This window comes from Lobosporangium transversale, assembly GCF_002105155.1.
Source record: "Lobosporangium transversale strain NRRL 3116 chromosome Unknown BCR41scaffold_7, whole genome shotgun sequence".
NCBI classification, from domain to species: domain Eukaryota; kingdom Fungi; phylum Mortierellomycota; class Mortierellomycetes; order Mortierellales; family Mortierellaceae; genus Lobosporangium; species Lobosporangium transversale.
Window position 1 is genome coordinate 902,519 of NW_019028985.1, and position 22,825 is coordinate 925,343.

The 22,825-nt window shown below is 42.2% G+C and overlaps 5 protein-coding genes and 1 non-coding gene across 6 annotated transcripts; 3 read left to right on the plus strand and 3 right to left on the minus strand.

Annotated features, from left to right (window-relative positions):
• The first annotated feature begins 527 nt into the window (after window positions 1-527).
• BCR41DRAFT_384591 (hypothetical protein) lies at window positions 528-3,515 on the plus strand. Its single transcript, XM_022027589.1, has 3 exons — window positions 528-1,384; window positions 1,494-1,807; window positions 1,916-3,515. The coding sequence occupies exons 1-3, from the start codon at window positions 742-744 to the stop codon at window positions 3,437-3,439; spliced, it is 2,481 nt and encodes an 826-aa protein (XP_021884296.1). The 5' UTR covers window positions 528-741; the 3' UTR covers window positions 3,440-3,515.
• A 7,049-nt stretch (window positions 3,516-10,564) lies between these two features.
• Window positions 10,565-10,636, minus strand: BCR41DRAFT_t40. The gene has a single exon. It is a non-coding gene; the product is annotated as a tRNA-Arg (tRNA).
• A 607-nt stretch (window positions 10,637-11,243) lies between these two features.
• On the plus strand, window positions 11,244-15,168 carry BCR41DRAFT_348454 (P-loop containing nucleoside triphosphate hydrolase protein). Its single transcript, XM_022023304.1, has 9 exons — window positions 11,244-11,879; window positions 12,009-12,095; window positions 12,228-12,271; window positions 12,377-12,382; window positions 12,508-12,690; window positions 12,809-12,890; window positions 13,003-13,070; window positions 13,179-13,411; window positions 13,541-15,168. Exons 1-9 carry the CDS (start codon window positions 11,252-11,254, stop codon window positions 15,123-15,125), a joined length of 2,916 nt encoding a protein of 971 aa, XP_021884297.1. The 5' UTR covers window positions 11,244-11,251; the 3' UTR covers window positions 15,126-15,168.
• Window positions 15,169-15,990: 822 nt separating this feature from the next.
• BCR41DRAFT_348456 (hypothetical protein) lies at window positions 15,991-16,797 on the minus strand (the record flags this gene model as incomplete). The annotated part of the gene is made up of 4 exons (XM_022023305.1): window positions 16,737-16,797; window positions 16,455-16,599; window positions 16,282-16,320; window positions 15,991-16,174 (listed from the first exon to the last, which is right to left on the minus strand). Coding segments are annotated over exons 2-4 (151 nt in total), but the record flags the coding sequence as incomplete, so codon positions are not given.
• An 88-nt stretch (window positions 16,798-16,885) lies between these two features.
• On the minus strand, window positions 16,886-17,880 carry BCR41DRAFT_224987 (hypothetical protein). The gene is made up of 3 exons (XM_022020033.1): window positions 17,446-17,880; window positions 17,278-17,320; window positions 16,886-16,999 (listed from the first exon to the last, which is right to left on the minus strand). The coding sequence occupies exons 1-3, from the start codon at window positions 17,649-17,651 to the stop codon at window positions 16,928-16,930; spliced, it is 321 nt and encodes a 106-aa protein (XP_021884299.1). The 5' UTR covers window positions 17,652-17,880; the 3' UTR covers window positions 16,886-16,927.
• Window positions 17,881-18,821: 941 nt separating this feature from the next.
• On the plus strand, window positions 18,822-22,051 carry BCR41DRAFT_420029 (hypothetical protein). Its single transcript, XM_022029837.1, has 4 exons — window positions 18,822-19,447; window positions 19,550-19,924; window positions 20,042-20,272; window positions 20,391-22,051. The coding sequence occupies exons 1-4, from the start codon at window positions 18,886-18,888 to the stop codon at window positions 21,740-21,742; spliced, it is 2,520 nt and encodes an 839-aa protein (XP_021884300.1). The 5' UTR covers window positions 18,822-18,885; the 3' UTR covers window positions 21,743-22,051.
• Window positions 22,052-22,825: the final 774 nt, after the last annotated feature.

Here is a 22,825-nt window from a genome sequence, read left to right on the forward strand (position 1 = left end):
CTATACTGTTGCTTCAGAGTGGGTTGGACACAAATGCCTTCAACTTTTTCTTTTTATTATCTGAACTGGGTGCAAAAAAAAATTAACTAGAAAAATGACACTGTTTTATTAGTGATGCGCAACCAACAACATAACACAACGCATATTCTGACACATATGCATAAGTGCCAATGTGACTTTAAGACTAATAGATGAATGTAAATGAATGCACTGCAGTACATTAAGGAAAATGGGCGCTGATTCGGTGCACTAAAGAAATGGAAGGGTCCCCTGCTGCGTACAATAAAAAAAACAGCTCTCATCTTAACGGCTTTAGAATATATTCGCTGAGGAAAGAGATTGGACTATGAAATAAAGTTTCAACCAACATTTAATCCATGCACGTTCTCTCTCAATGTCCGACCCCGGGCCCAAAGATGCCTTGAGCACCAGGCATCGGTCTTTTTTTCATTTGTTCATTCGCTGTAGTTCCTTGCCAATCTTTTGGCCTGTGCCTGTTTTTTACTTACCTGTGCTTGTCTTGTTCCCACAACTTCACTCTACTTTTACTCCTCTCCACATTCCCTTTCTTCATCACACCACATTACTTCTTCTGTAAACCACCACTGATTAATGACACTAAAATTCCTTGTTGGCGTAAGAAACACTAGCGACTAAAGCTGAGATACGACCCGTCAGTATTATAAGATCCGGCCCTTCATCCATCCTCCCACATAGATCCCTTTCAAATCAGGCAGAATAATGAGGACATCGTTCCAGACTGTAATCTTAGTTATAGTCTTTACTTTAATTTCAGCAGTTTCATCAGCAGCATCACCACCATTCACCACACCAACTGGCCAACGTCCTTCCCTAACTATCACAACGCTATTGAAATCTACGACTGCTACTACAGGCACAAGCGTCATCCCACCAACATCGACGCCAGCACTGGCCAGTCCAACAACGAGTGCTGGAGAAGACCCTGGGAAAGAAAGCAGTTATGGCAATGCCACCAACACGAGGAATCCGGCTTTAATTTCATGTCCTCCACCACTAATTCCTAACTCTCTTCAGCTCTCCTCGTCGTCATGCGAGGGGCAGTGCTGTATTCCATGTCCTGCATCATCTGTATTTTATGAGCCTGGGAAGCTAAGGACCATCTACATGTTGACTAGTATCATTCGAGCAATATCTGCAACAGCATGTGGCTTCATGTCAATATGCTACATTATCCTGCCAAGTCGAAGGAAACATCCACATTTAATTGTGCTCATCTTCACTGTCTTGTTGGTGCCTTGGGAGGGTATTGGGACGATTTGGTTATACCAAAAAGATGATCTTTTATGCAAAAATGTTTATGAAATCGCCACCATGTCCAATTCCTGGTTGTGTGGACTGCAAGGTAGATCAAATAAGAATAAAAAAGAAGTTGACTGTGATATATTTGCTTTGAGCCTCATTCCTATTAGAGTTTCCATCATCCTCACGCATGTCTTTTATTCTCTTCTCAGGGGTTGCATTAGTGTATATCATTTGGGTGGTGCTCTGTCTCGCGCTACTACTGATCGCCAACCTTCACCTATTAACAGTATATCAATCTTTGGTGGTTGAGTCACACCTGACAAAACTAATTGTCTTAACGTTTTTTCTGCCACTGTCAGCCGTGATCCCCGTCGTAGTCTCAAAGAAAATCGAGAATCCAGGTTTCGGTTCTGTATGCTTTGTGAGCTCTGATGTTGCTAGTCCTTTGTTCTTTTACCCGTTATCTGTCGTTGTTTGTATCGCAGCGATTTTACATCTAGGAACCATAATCTTTATGATCAAGGCAAGGGGATATTGTATTTGTATTATGTTTTTTTTTTTTTTAAAAAAAAATAATAATAATAATGATAATAATAATAATGTTATATATTATTGTTATTATTAAAAATAGACAAGTATCAAAGCAAACACAGTATCGCTTAATGACTCCGCCTCATATGACTTCAGCGACTCACAAAGCAGTAAGACCATTTTTGCAGGACGACGTCGACTTCAGACGGCACGCGATATTTCACGTCTTCTTAAACAGCAATGGCGTCCAGGATTATTTGCTTTATTCATCTTGGCTGTTGATATGGTTTACTCGCTTTTTTACTTCACTGCGGCAAAAAAGCTCGCAATTGTGAAGCCCACAACACCCTGGTTCACGCAATGGACAAAGTGCCTAGAAGGCCAAGCCATGATCTCTATCCAGGCAGGTAGACTCTCACTAACTCCAACCGCGGATCAACTAATCATCGCTGGAGAAGCTGCCCAAGCAGCATGTGCCTCAATAGCTGGCCCTTATGTGCCATCATTCCCATGGGCAGCCCTAGCAGAGGTAATGCCGGCCATTTTAGGGACCATCATTGGCCTTATTTTTGGGACTAAGGTGGAGCTGTGGCAAGATCTAAGGACACAACTATTCGGGAATAGAAACTCTGCTATTCTTACCACGGACGGTAATACAAAAGGAGACCGTGAACTAAACCTCAGTCAAGCCCATGAGCATCCGTTAGACGAACAATATCAAACGAAGCAACAAAGAACTACTAAGGACAATGATTTTTACTCAGGGGGCCTAGGATCAGATCAGGGGTTTTACAATAGCCATGATATTCTAGCACAGTCAGTAGTCCATTATGATAATGATAAGCTTGAATCCTCGATGCCGTCATCACCCACAACTCCTACGTCACCGTCTCCAGCTGCTGGCACATTTAGGAGCAGCTTGAGAAAGGGCTCCATTACAATCGATACTATTCATAGGCCTTCAATAGGACAGGATATTCAAACACCAAAGTCTATGAAAATGACTCAAGAACGAGCTCAGCTTGTAGCGGAGGGGGCGGAACCGTGGCCAGCATGGCCATCATCGATCTTGCATACCTCTCGTTACCCTAACACTGAGCTGGAGTCATTTTACTCCGCCATCCCCATTATCACAAGTAATGGCATCATTAATACTACACCTATCAATGCCCCAACTCAACCGCCTTCTTCTACAGAACGTCGACCTAGCTTCGCTATGAGGATACAGGAAGAAAAACCTGCGGCCGACGCTAACTCAGCCACACAGTGTCAGACATCTGCTTCGCGGGGATTCTATAATTCAGAAGATTTGACAGCTGGTCCAATACTCCAGGCCCTGAGTCGAAAGCAGAGCCTAAAAACGCAGGAGATGTCACGACAGCTAAAACAACAACAGCAGAAAGTACAGGTATCAACAAAGCCGCCACAACTCGAAGTGACGATCCCATTGCGCACTAATAGCCGTCGTGATCGTCAAGTACAGTTCCAGATCGAGTCGGAACCATCACAGCAACAATTAACGCGCACTGATTCTATCCTTAGATCACCTACAAGCCCTAAAAGCGCGAATATACCAACTACATCTCCACCAGTGCCACGAAAGAGTGGCCGCCGGTATTCTTGAGACTAAAAATAACTAGCATACCCAATATCCCTGTAATGAAATATACCATCTAGTAAATTAATAAAAAGTTGCGGATTGTCATAAATAAAAAAGATATATATATATGGATCACCGTACATTAATGTATATCCATTCACAATTAAACCTGAATGTGGTGATGACCAATTGGTAAGGTACTATCCTCAATCATCCTTTTACGAGCCACTATCTTACCCGGTGTACTGTCACGATTATTCCCACCTGCTGTCCTGTTCAAAGAGGAAGCTACAAAAGATCAAGAAGGTATAACTATAGCATACACAGTATGCATATCTTACAGAACAAAGAGACGAGTGATATATTGCATAGTATGCATGCAGTGGGTCACATTGACACAAATTTCATGATGAAATTCATCCATAATCGAGATCAAACCTGGCCAAAGCTTGCTGAGGATTGCTCAAATTTCATTAAAAGATGCGATGAATGCCAACGAATGAATATCATTAGAAAAGGGCATCATATTATGAAGGCGATCCATGCCCAGCTGCCAGGAGAACATATGGTAATCGATCTTGCTGGTCGATTCGTTGAGTCTGAATATAAAAACTCTTGCCTTCTCGTCCTCGTAGGAGTTTGCATAAGATTTGTTTTGCTGGATGCAATCCTTGACAAATCAGCTTACACTGTGGTGAAGACAGTATTCAAATGATTCATGGACATTGACTTTTCTAGTGTATTACAATCAGAAATGGAAAAGAATTCACGAATGAAGTAATTCGTGTCATGACTACTCAGTTATATATCGGTAATTGGCTAACAACACCTTATCGTCTTAGATGAAATGGTGTAGTAGAAAACCATGTTAAATCCGCATGTAATGATCCGTAAAATGGTTAAAGACCGCACTAAACTTTGGGATAGGCATATTCAATTGTCTATGAGAACCAGGATTATTCATCTGCACAACTCTTCCCCATTCTCTTTATTCTTTGCTAGGAAAGTCAATGGCTTCAGCAATTACATTAATAACAAAGGAGTACTAATGAGTCCTGAACGGCTCAAATATTTGACAGAAGCCATGTTTCCTGCTCTTCGTAAGAAGGCCAAAACGACTCAATTAAAAATAATTGAGCACTTCAATGCTGCTGTGCTCCACAGCGAGTTCTCTGATGGTATTAAAGCCATGACTCTCGATCCAATCAGAGCAGACAAACCTGCCCCTCGATACGAAGGGCCATACACGGTGACAAATCGGACCTCACGCGGCTCCCCTTTCCTGAAAGACAATACTGGTGCTATTCTTGGTTGCTACTATGCACCCTCACGGCTCAAATTAGTCTTAGATGATTATAAGGGTATCGAAACCTATGAAATAGAACGCATCATCAGCCATCGACCTGATGACTCCATTCCTAACGCTATGCAGTGTAGTGCACATGACCTTTACAGAAATTACAAATGAATAAATTTATTTGGTATCACGTGCACTGGCCATCGATTATATTGCACTACCACTTACGTATCATGCATTCAGCGTCCCAAAAAATGCACTGTATACCTAGGCTATTTTTATGAAGTTTTCTAGGTACTCAGGCACCTTTTTTTTCACCTTTAATGCTGATTGGCGCAAATGAGATCACGCCATGCAAGAAAAGGTTGATTTGTAATGTCAGGAATGAATGAGGATGAAGCTGACAAAAGGAAAGGTGAGAACAATAAATTGAAGTCCATTTTGCTTCTCATTCTTTCATTCCTCTTTAACTAATCTATCTCACAAAACCACGTCATTATATCTATCTACCCGCTTTCATATTACTTAAATTATGTCTTCCTCTAACAACACTGCTTCCTCTTCCACCAGCCAAGTTGCTGGCAAAAAACGCGCTCGTGAGGAATTGGAAAACGACAAGAGCGCAAGTCGCCAGACCTCACCTTCCCTAGAAGGTCCACCTGCTGCCCTAGCGTTCCACTATGTGCCATGGGAACGTCCCACCAAAAATATACACGAAATCCAGAAGCTCTTTCTTGAGGGTCCATTCTGTACTTTCAGGGAGCGGGAAGACAGTGAGCTTTATCAGGATGGCGATGAAGGGAGTCCTCGCAAGATCCTCTTTCTAGAGGGAGTGCTAAAACGCGATTTGTCCAGCAAACCCGTGACGCGTGGCAAATTTGAGATTTTCGGGCTTCATGAACCATCGCTGATCAAGCAGCTGAAGCGTCGTGACCTCAGGCTGATCAAAAACACGGAATTGCAACGGTTAGAAGCGTTAGCTAGGGCCTCGCAACGTGCACCGGCTGCTGTCGTTTCAGTTGCAACAGAGACTGACCGTCCAGAGTCGACGCTAGAGATGTCAGAACGACAGCTCCGAACGGTTCTCACTGAACTGGAATCAGTTAATGTGGACTCGCCTCGTAACAAGCTTTTGCAAGAAAAAGCAGCACTGTTGTTAGATGTGTATAGAACCTTTAAACCAGTTGCGGAATAAAGTGTTGTTTTCAAAAATATATATTATCATGAGTATAAAAAATTCGTACGGCGGTGCACTTTGGAGAGTACATCAAAACCATAGCTTTTTATTTGCCCTTCTTCTTTTGGATAGACTTAAAGTACGCGTTTGAGGACCCAGCTTGCCTGATTGCAGTATCCATTGTCGTTTTTGCCTTTATAACTCTGTCGTTCAGTGTTGGTCCTTCAGTCTTCAGGACCTCAGCCAGAGTAGCAAAGATAATTCTTCGCTTGAGCATATACTGGTTCCTAAGATTAGGATTCCAGCCTTTGCGCCAGTCCTTTTGGAACCTATTCAAACTCCAAATCGATGGCTTTGCCCCCTGGGCCGTAAACCATTCATCCCAAAGAGGAAAAAGAGGGGTGACCCTTGACAACATAGAGAAATTTGGGGCTGCAGCTCTGACCTGGTCAATTGGGAGCTGCAAGTAAGTCTCTGCAATCTTATCCGCTAAACATTCCAACTTCATTGTTTCCATGGCTTCATTTATCCCTCCATCTTCCTCTTGTTCCTGCACCTCGGGGTCTACTTGGTCTAGTTGCTCATTTTGGCCTGGTTGCTCGTCTTGGCCTGGTCGCTCATCCTGCTCTGGTTGCTGCTCCAAAGCATCCATCCCCCTTTGTTCAAATCCCCGCGGCTGCTCCTGGAGATGCTGCCTTGGAGGTATATGATGTATAAGGTCATTCAACTGTTGTTCTTGCTCTTTCGCTTGACGCTGCTCTTGTTGCGTCAGAATGCGATGCTCGTTCTCCATATCACTAGCTAAATGCCCAAAAGACCTGGCGGTTGTCTTCGTAAGGTTCGACATTACAGTTTGAAGCCCTTGTACGATGGTTATCATCTCACGATGCATATGACTGCATGTTCTAGACCAGCCAGCATTACTATTCTCCGCTGTAGCTTGGAGTGCGCCCATAAAATCATCACGTACGTAATGATCCAAAGATGACACGCTCGATTTGATGGCTTGAAGCTCTTGATGGATGACTGGAGCATTGAAACGGAGACTGTCGTTTGTTGGTGATTGTGTCTTCTGCATGGCATCGTGAAGTCGCAAAGAAAACTCTTGGAACAGTTGCGACGAAAACACAGGGTTACTAGTGAAAACGTGGTGCTGGCTGTAGATACACAATGGATCGCCATTGCACGCCATCAGAGCAACTGCATCTTGTAAAATAACCTTGCGCAAGTGGGCTAGGATAAGCATGATTCGCATGGCTGGAATGTACTCAGCTGGATAAGGTACTGACTCATTGTCAGGACGATTCAGATCTTCGGGACGATCCATCATAACGTTCTCCATCCATCTGGCCCAATCGACATTGTCTGGAAACAGCTCCTCAATGAATGGAAAGATTTGCTTCTGTAATTCAACAGGCGGTATAACGGTGTTCCGCGGAAGCCAGAAATCCTCATTCTCGTGGAGAAATCCGGCCATTTTAAATGGTACAGTCTGCGCTACCGGACTAAGGTAATGCGTTACCAAGCGGCGATGGTTCCAATTACCATGTTGGGCAATATCTTCGATGCTAGCCCCATTGGCTTGCGCATGTTGCGCCCCAGCCTTACGGCCACTATGAGTAACCTTGGATGATGTGTAATGCGCTAGCTTCATCACCTCGCTTAGAGATCTGAGTATGGCTATGCTATTGGTTAGGAAACAGAGTACAAAAACTTCATGTAATGGCGTATTTGCATTTCTGATAATTTCACTTGCCTGTAGAGAGTCGCAGCATCCATCGCTTTGTATTTGTCAGAGGCATGTACAAGGTACTGGGATTTCCAGTCATGCATGCGGAAATTTGGAGTAGATTCTTTCGTCTGTTGTGTAAGGTAAAGGGGTATTTTAATCATGGATGAATATTAATAGACAGCTTATATGCTGAGTTAATCTTCAACAGCAACCCATAGAAGCAGCCAATACGTACCATCCACTGCTCGAATAGATAAAAAGCGAGGCATCCAACAGGGCAAATCTCTACGTCCTTGTTACGAATAAATACAGAATGGAGCGTATGATCATTGTTCATTTTTCCTTGAGGGATTGCTATTACAATCCCAAGTGCGAACTGGTGTCCATTTCCAGCAGTCGCAAAGTGGTGGGGAAATAAGTGGCTCACTAAGGCATCTCGTATACTTTGTCCCCGAGTGATCATAAAATGATTAAATGCAAAACACAGACGATTACGCGCGCCAACTAGCTTCTGTGTCCTGGAGACAGCACTCAGATGCTTATAGCTCCTGCTCCACGAGATCTTCATAAATTTCTTGAACATAGATAGAGGATATCCCGCACCAACTGTCAGTTGCAGAACGTCCTGGGACGACGTTCTTTTGTTCTGGTTCAAAAGTAACGTTCATAATCTGTTTCTAGCTCTGCTGATATAAAAAAAAAAAATAAATAAATAAAGAAAGAAGGCGTGAGACTGAGGCCATAGAGGGTCGGCGTACGGCTCTAAGCAAATGGGATACATAATGGGTCCTTTGCTCAGAAGCACTCCTACTCTCTTAGAGGGTGTTGGTATTGCGTTTTATTGAATCCATCTTTTTTTTTTTCTAAAGGGGTTACGGGGACAAGAGACAGGAACGCCGAGAAAGTAAATGAGTGAGTGGGAAGGAGAGCTTACTCGGTTTAGAAGGGTTTGGAAAGGTGTTGGGTGTAGCAATGAAGAAGGAAGAAAAGGAATGCATGAATGCATGAGACATTTTTTTTTTTTTTTTTTTTTTCCCAGTATAGCCTGGGAGGTATTTGCAGAGGTTACAAGCAGGATTACAATTGGTGCGAAAACACAGTCACATATATACTTATTGAATACAAATTTTGTAATTTAAATTGTTAAGATTTCATTTTGTAATCCGATTACAGCAAACTACCGTTTCAGTATCTGGTCAAATGGAAAGGCTATGAGCATTCCGATAACACTTGGGAAGCAAAAGAACATTTTATTGAAAGACAATGCATAAGCGACTATTGGGCAGACTTCTATGCCAAACCCAAGCCTTCTATCAATAAACCGTCTAGTCCCTCCATACGGCGTACTCGTACGCACAAACAACGATAGTCATGTACAAAATAGCGTACAACGACGACATCTAAAACCAACAATGATAAATAATAATAAAGCAAACGAATCTTTATTGTGGAACACTATACGTTACGCATGTATTCCTGCAGAAAGCTTTATTGCTTCAGACACCACCTTCAAAGTATCGGCGTTCTTGGCTCCAGTTTCTGCTTGCAGTTTAGCTATATCAAGCAGCTTCTCCATGTTATTATCACGTATCCTCTTGCCTGTCTGATAATATTCCACAGCAGGAGATAAGTAAGATAGGAGATTCTTCGAACACATTTACTCTGCACGACATTGTTGATGCTCCCTATCCGCCGAGCCAGGCTTTCCATGGCCTCGAAGGCGTCGACCGTATTTATAAGAATGCGTTCCGGCAGCACTTCGATCTCATATGAAGACCTTCTTTTAACATTATGCGTCTCCATAAATACTTCGCACTCTGTGGTCTCCTGAAGAATCTCGTGGATGTTGCTGCGCCCCTCATCATATTTGACCGCAGCTCATGCACGTTTTACGGGAGAGGGTTTACCTGATGACTCAATCGCATATCCTTCAACCGGCAAAACCGCAGGAGCAAGAGTAGGTGAAAATTCTGATACTGGCGTTGGCTCCTCACGAGCACGCTTGTTACCAGCGCTGACTGAGGAGGAGGAAGAAGAAACGGTGTTGTTGGTGGACAATGCACTGGAAATTTAAATTGTGAACCTGTTCTCTTTGTTTTATTGTCCTAAAATTCCTCCATTTCCTTTTGGGCCTTTGCTTTCATTGCTTTTATTTATTGTATCAGATATATTTTTTATATTGTATCTTATATATTTTTTATATTGTCATGGCCGCTGCACGTTCCACACGTTCGTCGGCATTATTATTATTTTCTTTTATAGTTGTCTGAAGGAAATGACTTCGCCCAAGATTGCAAGTGGATAACAAAGCTGAGTGCGAGCTTAGAATGGAAAGAATGAGACTATCCGTCCTCTATTAAAGTTGAATTTCTCTTCTTTCTCTCACCTTATTTCATTCGTTGTTACTGATAGCGCCCCTAGAACAAGGACATGCAGTATTTGCGATGACTCAGGATACGATCGAAGTACAGAAGAGTGGGTTCCACATTCAATATTTCGGTTTTGTCATCCTCACCAAAACCGTAAACTTTTTTAGTCTGTGTTGGAAATACATCGTTCATTGTACACGGTTAGGGAATGATTTATTGAAGACGTCTAGGTAGCAGGTGAGACGCGTTTGCTCCGAGCGAAAACCTCTCATAGGCATTGATCTCCAAATGGCACTTCCAAAACTGTATGAGCGACCTACTTGAAAAAAAAAGTCATTAGTTTTCTAAATGAGACAAGACAATGTCACTACGCATAACTATGACGTAGAAGACGGGAGCTTTATTAATTTGAAGTATGAGCGTTATATACATATACGGTTCCTAGGAATGAAAAAAAAAAAAAAAAAAAAAATAGTTAGAGGCCAAATAATGCTGGGTAGGCTGCCAAAGAGAGTCTTGAAAGTTGACTATATTTGGCAATGGGCTGCCAAATAGATTAATCCTAAAGCAAAAACGTTCAGGGCGGGGGTCGAACCCGCGATCTTTGGCTTCGGAGACCAACGCCTTACCTCTAGGCCACCAGAACTTGACCAACCGGATCCAAATCCGGTATAGTCGGCCAAGTCTTGGTAAATTCTATATATAAAGCTAACTATTCCACGTGATTTAGCACGTGCATCGAAGCACATCACGTGGGAAGACGCTATTTTTGGGTGACGGTGCGCTGTCGACAAGAGGTGCCTGAAAAGAAAGGATGGATGATCTTTGCGCACAACGAACCAAGTAGGGCCGTGCTATAAGTCTTCAAAGACTGTGTGCAGGATGTGGTTGATTATTAGATGCCACTTTATTTGCGATCCCAGAAATGTGGCCACCCATTTATAGTTACCTGACTGCATGGATCCTTGTTTTCAATACAAATAAAAGTCTTCAGATACGACGATCCCCTGGATACCTCACTAATAATTGAAAATGATTATTGGGAGGGTGAGGAGTGAATGTGAAAAACGAATATCCAAATCGTGTGGGGGCAGAAGTGAATTATTTCAGCGAACTCTATACTTCCCCTTATTTTTACTCCACATTTTTTTTTTTCGAACATTCACTCCATTCACTTATTGCGCCTATTCGTTTTCATTTCTCTTCTCATTACACTTGTATAGCTTCCACTCTTTTTTTTTTTTTTTTTTTTTTTTGGACAATGTTCAAATCCGTAGCAGACCGGCTGGGATTTCCTCATTCCCACCATCACCACTCGTCCTCAAATGCTTCCTCTCACCCTTCGTCTTCGCCTTCAACGTCAAATATACCTACTATTAACAATGGCTCTGGGCCAAATCACCGTACTACTCTTTTTTCCTCTACTTCGTCTTCTCGCGCACCAAGTCGACAACAGCAGCATAATTCATCTAGTAGACATGCTTCTCCTGTTTCTTCTGCTTCTGTAGCCGCAGTGCAGTATCATACATATGTATCACGACCCACTAACACGACTTCAATGCCAGCCACGATCACGACTACACCGCGTAAATCCTCTCTTTCCGTCTCTCAAAAGCCGGTCCTCCCACCCCTAAGTTTTCACAACACTCGTGATAATAATTTGGCACTCTCAATGGTCAATGCAGGGGTTGACCTGGAGGATTCATCTACATCAAGGGCTGCCGAAAATGTCATCGTTACGGTCAGACTTAGACCTTTTAGTATCTCGGAGCTAAAGGCTGCAGGAAGAGAACCCATGGAAGTGTGGGCAGTCCATGATAACTCACGGATCAGTTATTCGGAAGACTACTCAATGCGGGAACGCCGGGCCGCAGTTGACTATAGTTATGGTAAAAATGATGGGTTTGCGGGTTTTGAGGTGTTACAAATTACACAATAAATTGCAGTCGAAGTTTATTTTGAATTGAAATCATGTTTGATACTTACTGCGTTTTTGCTTTCTTACTCTGATGAAATAGATCATGCCTTGACCGGCAGTGATAATGAGCTAATTTACAATACAAGCGTAAAGAGTCTGGTCCAGTCCACGATGGAGGGTTTTAACGGTACAGCCTAATTAAGACTGCTAACTAGCTTTTTTGTTCTTTCTATTTTTTTTTTCCAGCTGCACAATCTCTTTTCGAAAAATAGGAGACCAACAATGTGTTTCTGATACTGATTTAATTTCTCATTTTTAGGCACGGTCTTCGCTTATGGACAAACATCATCGGGAAAGACATATGTAAGCAAGCACTCTGAAGGGGATATAAGTAAATAGAACAGTTCATTTTAGATGCATAATTAGTTTCTAACACCTTTTAATTGTTTTAACGCTGCATGATGTTAGACAATGGTATGTTACATTTTGTGAAATGAAGTTTAAAGCGCTGCCATGTGGTTTAGTGCCCTGCTCTTATATAGTTCAAGATGTTCAATTTTTTTTTTTCCTTCCTTCTTTGTTTCGATTTATTGTTTTAGAGTGGAACAGAGAAACAACCTGGAATAATCAGCCGCGCAGTTGAAGACATATTCAAATATATCCGCGAAAACCCTGAACGTGAGTTTCTCTTGCGCGTTTCGTACTTGGAAATTTATAAAGAGAGCATTCGTGACTTACTTTCCCCGGAGGCTATTGATCTGCGAATCCATGAGGATCGAAAGGTATACACTATGAGCTTTTCTTTTCATTTTTTTGTTTGTCTGATTATTCATTCGATTGTCCTAACCTTCTTGGACTCATGTGGACTCATTTGTTGCTTCTTCTTCTTTTTCATAATAGGGTGGGATCTATGTCAGTCCACTAAAAGAAGAGATTGTAACCACACCAAGTCAAGCCATGAGAATTATTCAACGAGGAGATTGTATGGTGATTTAAAGAAGGAAAAAAAAAAGCGCCTGGGTATAAAATCAATCAAAAGAAATTATTGAGTTCAAACTAAGCGTATGCTGAAATATTGTTCTTATAACTTATAGATCAAAGGCATACAAGTTCCACCGATTACAATGCTCATAGCAGCAGGTCACATTCTATTTTCCAAATTGTACATAGCATAGGCTAAAGTCAGAGTAGCAATCTTAATGTTTGCAGGGTGCTGCACCTTTTTTATGATCGGTAGTTAATTTTTGAGCTTATCCCCCACTCTTTCTAGGTTGTTGAAAGTAGAGAACGTGCTCCAACTGCACCCTTAAGCCCTACAGGACGAAAGATGAGTTTTGGACAAAAATCTCCCAGTGCTGTTCGTGTTTCACAACTCAACTTGATTGACCTTGCTGGATCTGAAAAGGCTTCTTCCGATATAGAGCGACGCAAAGAAGGAGCATTTATTAACAAATCACTATTGGCTCTTGGCACAGTTATTTCAAAGTTGGCAGATCATAAAGGGAAAGTTTAAAGTGCATAGGGAACAGTCAATTCGTTTTTAATATCCTGAAATCCTAAGCCTTTTTTTTTTTTTTTTTTTTTTTTTAAAAAAAAAAAATCTGATATATATGATCTCTTTGGGACTCATAGGACGCATATCCCGTATCGCGACTCCAAACTGACAAGGTTATTGCAATCATCCCTCAGCGGTAATGCTCGAGTGTCTGTCATTTGTACCATCAGCCCAGCGCTCCAGAATGTAGAAGAATCGCATAATACTCTTAAATTCGCAGCTCGGGTTAAGAAGGTGGTCACCAAAGCACATACCAATCAGGTCATGGATGACAAAGCGTTGTTAGAGAAGTACCGTCGCGAAATCAGTGAGCTCAGAGCACAGTTGCTATTGATGGCAGCTCAAGCAGCAGATGGAGCTGATGGTGGCATTGTTCATGGGTCTGGACAGCATGTAGAGCTTTCGGACCTTTTAGCGAAGGAGCGGCTCAAGCATGAGGAAGAAATGATTGAGATGAATATGGTCAGGAATGCGCTTAAGGAGCGTATCGATCATTTGACTAAACTGATCTTGACATCCCAATCTATCGACGCTAGAACGGGTGCTGCTAGCAGTGGTCAAGTGCCGATGGGGCGATATACGGTCGAGACTTCGGCTGATGGAAGTCTGATGGAATTTCCGAAGGAGATTGAGACACGACTGGCTAGAAAGGATACGATCGTTCGACAACTGCAGTCTGAGCTGGAAGCCCAACAGGAGAAGGTGGCACTGATGAAGAGTGTACTCCAGAAGACTGCCAAAGGTGAAACGGTTGATATTGAAAGGACACTGGCACGAGTTGAAATGGAGCCGAGAGAAAAGTTTTTGATTGAAAAACGGGCCTCTATCAGGAACTTGAATGGTTTGATGTGGCAAGATGGAGCAACAGGCAGCACTGCTAGCGCTAAAAGATTGAGCAAAGAGATCCACCCAACTATCGTTGCAGGCGGCGACAATGGTGTCTCTAACCAAGTCATTACGCATCAACGGAGTTCAAGCGGCGGCAATCATGACGAGGGCAAGGATGATTCTTTAGAATTACTTGAGAGTGAACACCTTGCAATCGATGATGAGGAAGAAGATGAGGACTTGATGGATACACCATGGAACCGTGCTGAACTGATTTCATTGCGCCAAGCTAAGCGTGAGCTTGAGATTGTAGTGATTGAGCAGGAGAAGAAGCTGGAAGAACAAGAAAAGAAACTAGAGGAAATGGTAGCGTTTGAAGACTCGGAGGATTTCAAGATGTTAGTGATTGAGCTTGAGGAGCAACGCGAGAAAATTTTGGCGATGGAGGAGGAGCGTGAAGGGTTTAGAGCTACGATTGCAGAGCTTAAGAACAGGATCCGGAAGCTAGATTTAGACCGTGCAGAGTATGGGGGCGGAGCTGCGGTTGAAAGTATGGCAACAACCTTTCCGGCTACTACTGTAAATATTTCGTCCCCGCCTTCATCATCACCATCATCACCGGCACTCAGAGCTGCAGCGACAATCACAAACAACAGCCTAACAGCAGCAGCGTCTGCAAGCAAGATTCAGCAGCTGGAGATGATGTTGCAGCAAGAACGGAGGCTGAGGACAGAAGAGCGGGCGAAGAGTATGAGTCGCATCGTGTCCTTAGAAACTGAGGTGACGATTTTGAAAGCAGAGCAGTCTGTGCGGGAACTCGATTTGAACAGTTAAATTATAAATGTGATGATACATAGTCATATAAAGTGTAAAGCAGTTGCATTCGAAGATTGTGCGCGCGTACATTGTTTTATTCAGAAGTACGGGGAAAGTTTATCGCGATCGATTATGGCTACAACTCCCTCTCTGCTTATAGTATTCCTTCCATAATAGGCATCACCGCTGTCAATCCATTAGTTGCATTTAGTATTTCTGTTACTCCTTCCTTAGAGGACACATCCCCTGTCTTAATATCATCTCGCTTTCCTATCGATCCTTTTCTTCCTTTGGCACCCTTGTTATCATTTTTGTCTAGTATTCCATGTGAGATCTTTACTCCCTCCATTGTGACACCCATATTTCTCAAGTTCATCAGTAGCCGATCAAAGTGTCTCTGGCCTGGTCGATAATGTCCTGATTTCGGATTGATCTTGACTAGTTTTCCGCGATTAACCACAATCCCTCCTGCAGCGCAAACAGTGCCACCTCCCAAAAAGCTTGAATGATGAAATTGTCCTTTGATCTTTTGAGCAATATAGAGCGTCCCTTGCGGGTCCGTTACGTAAATGTATTTACACTTGTTCCGTATTCGTTTCTTTTCTAGGCGGGTTGCTTCGTCATCATTCTCATTCGTTTCGGGTAATATCTCTGATACATCGACCTCATCTTCCGGCTGGATTGATTCTGGAAGTGTATGGACTAATTCACCAGAGATTTTGTAGTATAGCAGCCCATCTATTGCATGGACTGCATAATAGGCCCGCTCATGTTCTTGTAGGTATTGAACTCGCTGTTTGTCTAGAAGCGCTCGAGGTCGATCCTCTAGGTCGACATTTTTGCCATCGCCTTTGTCCAACCAATAAAAAAAGTTTTCAGACGTGTCCTGCTCTAACCAACACTCATGATAAGCCTATTATGAAAGAATAAAAGAAATAAATAGAAAAGGGCCCTCTGTTCAAATGGTTTCTTTCCGAATATAGATCATCTAGCGTTGTGTTTTTTACCTTTAAGTTTGATCCGTAACGGTGCTTCTTGTCTGACAATTCAAGCCAATGCTCTGTAAGCTATAATGAAATACATATATATGTCAGTAATTTTACTACTTTTCGCCGACCCATTAATTCCCTTTTTTTTTTTTTTTTTTTTTTTTTTTTTTGGAGATGCTTATTACCAAGACCAGTGCTTCCTCGGCTGAGATAGCACCACTTCCCTAAAGAGTGTGGATTTTGTTCAAATCGTGTAAAAAAAAAAAAAAAAAAAAAAAAAAAAGAAAAGAGATGAGAGGAGGATTAGTCACTATAGCCATTTTGTTACTTGTGGGCGCAGTGTTAGAGGATACCGTACGTCTAAAATAGTTGATACGGGTGTAGTGGTCATGGTTACTGCGGCTTAATGGTTTATAGTGAATTAAAAGATGATTGTCCTCGGTTTTTATGCACTATGATGCCTGCAGTCTCTGTCCTTATGCCCAGTTAACTGTTCGTGAAGGCTGAAGTAAGGGGGGCGAAGGTGAGAGAAAAAGTGAAATCATTGTAGACGATGTGACCTTTGGTGAAGGAAAAAATAAAATGCATAAAGCATCAGAGGTAGAGTCCTAAAATCATATGAGATCAGTTTTTTTTTTACCTTGCCCAATCTTGAGCTAAGAAACTCGGCTCTTCGCCACACGCAACGTGTCCTGTTTACACTCTCAGTGGAATGCTTAAGCTCGAGGGGGGCCTGCTGTTGATGCAAATTGACTGAGGAGAGAAGCAATATTTGTTATTTGAATGGGACAGAAAGTCAAATAAGGCCTGTTGATGCCTCTCACCCAAGAGCTAATAATTACCTTGTGCATCTGATTTGTGAATATACTCAATACGGCTATAATCAATGAGATGTCTCCATTTCTAATTAAGGTCGAGTCCCAAGAGAGAGGATTAAAGAAGGGTTGTGGATTTTAACATCATTGTTGATGTTTCTTTTTCTTATAGAGTAACTAAACCAACTGATCAATCAAACCATGTGCATGATTTTTTATCCCTTTTGCTCACTCACTCAAAAGTTCCAATAGGCCCCCCTTTTTTTTCCACTCCATCCAGAAGTGGGCCCGCATCATGTCTTTTTATCACAGAATCATGATCATGGGCGTTATCCATCGTAGTTATTATTATTATTTTATTTTTACCTTGGATACTGTCAATGGTGGAGCATAAAGATCTCTGCGAACTCTACAAGGATATATAATAAAGGTATGTCATTAGGAGCCTTTGTATTATTTGTCCACCATTGCACAAAGATTTCCAAAGTCTCTTGGTGGAAACATTCATGGTCAAAGATGAAGAGGAGCATTTACTGGTATCCACGGTAGACTGATTGAATGAGGGTAGCAGCATTATTTAGTTTTGCAATTCGTTCTTCGTTCAGTTGTCTTTTTTCTTCGTTGTTGTTGTCTTCCTTGCTCAGGAAAGTGTCTTTGTTGTCCTGAGTGTCCGGTGTGGATGAATGAAACGAATGAGGGACATCGGTTGCACAGGCAACATTAGCAGTTGCGATGGTCATAATGTAAATGGGATGAGTAATGGTTACCAGTTTTGCTTTTTGTCAGTGAGTCAATGGTGCAAATGAAAGGAAAGAGAACACGAGACCGTTTACTTGATCCAAACGTCCAACGGTGCCATTGGTTGCTTGTTGTAATATTGCTCAGGGCTCTTTTTATATATATATACTCGTGATAAAATGTTCAGAAACAACCATCAGAAGAAAATGACGCGAAATGCATTACTTCAGATCTGGTCTGCCTTAAAACTAAGGGCACAATCCAAAAGATTATTCCGTTCTGCCGCGCTGCCTTTTGTAAAAATACCTCTGAAAGGGATGCATTTCGCTTTTCAGTACATCACTCTTTCTGATCTAGAGAGAACGCCTAGACAAAGAGAGCTCCTTGATCTTAAAAGTTTATACCTTTTTTTTTAAACTTTTTTTTACCGCTTTGTTTACTGTCGCCTTTATATTTGTCAAGGGGCGCAGTCTTTAACAGCGTTGCAATGAACGAGATGCAGGTGATGCGTTAGGATATCTACAAAAAAAAAAAAAAAAAACGCTTCATTATCCATAAAATATGCCCTTGTAATCAATCAAATAAAAAAAAAATAAAAAACCCTTTCTTCAAGTATAATTAAAGCCTGGAGACGAACTGTGCATGTTTCGTTTCATGCAAAAAGCCTTGAAGAATATTATGACATTGTGAAAGGCATTGAACGATAAAGTTGTGGTTGAAACATAACCTTTGCATGTGGATAGTTTTGGCAGCTAAACGTGGCATTGTCATGAAACATCGTAGACGACTACTTGGGACCAAAAGGAAAATCAAAAAAAAAAAAAAAAAAAAAAAAAAAAAAGAACAGTTATTACAAAAATAAACCGATTCATGCATAAAATGAATGTATACTTACTGTTATTGCACCGACTATCTACTCTGTGGCACTACATTGGTAATTGGGATAATCTGAATCCTCACCAGTTATGAATCATGTTATTTTTACTCCGAGGAGAATTCTGTGCCCCGGTTTTTTGGGCCGATCAAGTTACACCATTGTGCAACAGATAAAGGCAAAGTAAGTTTATTACTAAAATCATTTCAATTAGCTTCGCCACAGCTAGCAATTGCGATGCTTAAAAAGGCGCGTTCCTCTTCTCTTTTTTTCCCCTCTTCTTCATTACATATTTCAAGCTCCGACTTCGTTTCCTCTTATTATTATCGTATCGCAAGGAAAATCACAAGCACTTCACAATAATGACCTGGATTGTGGATTTCACCTCACAGCAAAATCAATTTTCTTTCGTTCCACCTGAACCCGCACCTGAGAAGTCCGGTGTCCATAGCCGCCACCTTCAAGAGTTCTGTACCTTTATCCCTTCTTCTAGTGCTAGCGCTGATAGCGCTGGAGCCAGAGCTGATCGGAATAAACACCACTATGAGTCCTTTAGTGCTCCTACTAGTCCTACTCTTCAGAAATTTAGCAGCATTTGCTGCTCAGAAGATCATAGTAATGGCGGTAAAGCTGAGCATTATGCGCTCAGAGAAATTATCCCTATCAAAGTCATGGACTTCCTCAATTACTTGGTAAACCTATTCAACTTCTATATCAAAAGTATACGAGATCCATCTTCCATTCCAGGCGTAAGTTTATGGAGCCGAGCCTATGCATTGGGTGCCTTGCCCGTCATGACAGGGTTCTTGGTGTTCATTCAAGGGTGTATCACGTTAGCCATTCAGGGAATAACTTATACAAAACTTGGTCAGAAGGCATACGAGTGGCTTATGAGTGACCAAATCCTGTTGCTTGATCCAACTGGTAAGTGTAAATAAGGAGACGAACATACAAGCAATAGTCATTTGTACCGGCGCCATGTTAGCTTACTTTGCCTTTATTTACTTTGTTTGGGCTCATGCTTAGACGAGGTTGACCCTAACGGCCTAAACGAGGCCTTAAAGCAACTGGCAGATACGCAACCACAGCCCAGGCCCATATTCAGCTACTTCCTCGCGCATCTGCTACTGACCTTATCGACTGTCACATATGAACGCGACGATGAACTGGTTCGGAAGGCATCTTTAGCCATGAAAAATATGAATAGTGATATAGAGAGAGCTAAGGCAGCCGAATGGCTTTATGCCAGCGAGCTTAGCATTGATAACAAGGCTCAGCGTCTTGGCATGAGGTTCACAGGGATTAGTGAGCTCAAGACATTGGGTGGGCCTTATGCTGGCCTGTTCTATAATAACCATGCTATCGTCTTGGTCTTCAAGGGTACATCTCCTCTTGCCTTCAGTAGGTGAAAGATCATTTTGCTTTTGTATAGATATGTGAAAACATTTTTTGCAACATTCTGCAGCACTATACTAACATATATTCCCCCCCCCCCCCCCTCCCTTTTTTTTTTTTAAGATGAATTTCTAATTGATGGCAGTATCCAGCGCGTAGACGCAAGTGAGTATCTCTATGGGGAAGTCCATAAAGGTTTTTACGAGTTTCTTTTCCCTGACCCAATGCCTCAAACCAAGCAAGCCTCATATAACCCTTTTCAAACCATCATGGAGACTGTTTTTGAAGAAGCCAGGAGAATTAAGCGACAAACAGGGAAGCCCGCGAACCTCTGGATTACAGGGCATTCTCTTGGTAAAGGCAGCTGTCATATAATACTTTCATTCATTATAGATTCATAGATGAACGGGACAGCCTTTAAACTTTTTTAATTTTTCCTATTTTATTTGCGCTATTATGGTGCCGTTAATAGGTGCAGCCCTTGCAGCTATAGCAGTGGCTCGAATGCAAATGGCCCTTCGTCCCGATGATCCACTCTTCAAGGATTGTGATCCAGCTACGATAAGGACCCATAACAGCGATGGTACCCCACGAACAGTGCTGGATGAGATGCTTTGCCGTTACATCGCCTCAGCAAGTTCACCTCACTCTACTTTCTTATCCTCGGCCGCCACGTTCCCGCTTACAAAGCTTCGACGTCATCGCCACCACCATCATACTCATCACACCAAGGATGGCAAGGGTGAGAAGTATAAGGAGTGTAAGGAGCGTAAGGAGGATGAAAGTAGTGAGTCTGATGGACAGCATGACCACCAGCACGAACAGCATGAAGAAAGCACGGATCAATTACTCATCCTTCGCGACTGCTATACCTTTGCATCCCCCAAAATTGGCAACAGCAAGTTTGCAAAGGAGTTCGATGAGCATCACGTCAGGTTTCATTCTAAGAGTTGCTATAAGCCGGTGCTTTACCGTGTAGCAATTGATTTGGATGTCGTCCCAAGGCTGCCACCAGGCTGCAGCACGGATCCTGATGATACACGTGAACGTATGTTCCCGTGCATTCAATGTGCCAATAGAGTAACTGTATCACAGTCATCATCATCAGCAGCGGCGATAGGTCCGTTGTTTAGACAACAGGCAGATGTAGAAGGAGAGCCGCTGTTGTCAAATCCTGTTAGCTATGGTGCTGTCGAAAGCACTTCCACCCAGACCATAGAGGTGGTGACAGCAGTATCAACAACAATACCAGAAACCTCTAAAAGACCACCGCCCTCTCCACATACACATATGACTTCATTGCTAGATTACAGACACGTTGGTCAGCTAGTATGCCTTTCGAATTCATATATCTCTCCAATCGTCAAACCCTCCGAGTTACAATCAAACCTCTCTGCCAATGTCCTGCGAACAGACAAAGAAACGCAGCTGCTCCTTGACTATATCGATGCGGTCCTTCGTGTATCCGAGGATGACTTGTGTCAAGAAGATTCAGGAAATAACGACAGTAATAGTAGCGACCGCAGCAACAAGAGCAAGGACAAGGCAGAGAGCTTTGTCAAGTGCCGCACATTCGATGCAGCTAAGATCAAGCGAGAGATGGAGAAGGCTAAAGTACGCCGTGATTTGGATGAGCTCAACTGGCTGCGAGTGCCCTGTGATGCCGAGAAGTTCCTGTTGACGTTTTCCGGCGTGATTTCACATTCCCCAGCAGCGTACCAGAGAAACCTGGTGAAGTCGAGATATCATTTCAAGAGCTTTCCAGGACCAGAGATGATGCAGAAGTTATATTACCTTCAGCAACAACAACAGCAAACCCATTAGCATCGCCAGAAACCTCGAGCGATAGGGATGGTGGCGACACCATCCAACATTACGATAACGACAATGACTTCAAGGTCAAATATTATTTCTTCATTCATGCCTTCTTCATCCAGATCAGATCCCTGCACCACAAAAGGCTAAAGATATTAGTCAAGGATGTTCAGAAGCAAAACTAGCCAAGATAGGATTTTAGCGACTCAGCGAAGGCATACACATACACGGCTATTTGGGAGTAGAAATCGACATGACAACGCGTAAGAAGGATATAGAAGTTAGTGCTTTTCCCGTGCATAGTGTTTTGGACGAGGCAAAAAAAATAAAAAAATAAAAAAAGATTATAAAGTATAGATATACATCTTATTATCTTTATTTTTACAGATTGCTGGTAGAAGCACAATGTGGGGGAGGAGCCATGTAACATTCGTGAGGGGGCAATGCATCCAAATCTTTTCGTGTAGAAGCTCTTTTTTATTTTTAAAACCACTGATGGGGCTATTTGGTGGTCGTACAAATAGTTAAGCAGGGGCTTGATCCCTTGATGTTGATGGTTTCTCTCTCTTGCAGGAGTCTCTCTTTTCGTCCGTGTTCAATGACGAAGCGCGTATAGAGTCCTCGTCAAAAAGTCGTCGACTAATATATTTCTCACATTTTTCAATTGAATAAAATACCCTCCGTTTTTAGACAGATAATGTAAATTTCTGTTTTTTCAGATTTAATTCAAGTTGAATATTTTAAAATATATTAGTCGGCGACTTGGTGAGGACTCTAACCTTCTTTTTTTTTTTTTTTTTTTTTTTTTTTTGTTTATCTATACTCTCTTCCTCCGAGGAATTATACTTTCAATGCACTGGCATTGGGATCTTGTCATCACCTTAGTTTTGTTATAAAAGCTCACCTCCATCTCGCTTTCTCTCACATCTACAAAAAAAAAAAAGTTGCACATCCCCTTCCCTTTTTATTCATTTACCATCATGCTCTTCAAGAACCGATCCTGCTTCTCTCTATTACGGTGTTACAATCCTCACGCGACAGGACGAGCCACATGGTAGGGGCAGCGCCGCTTGTAAAAGATGGCCTTGGAGG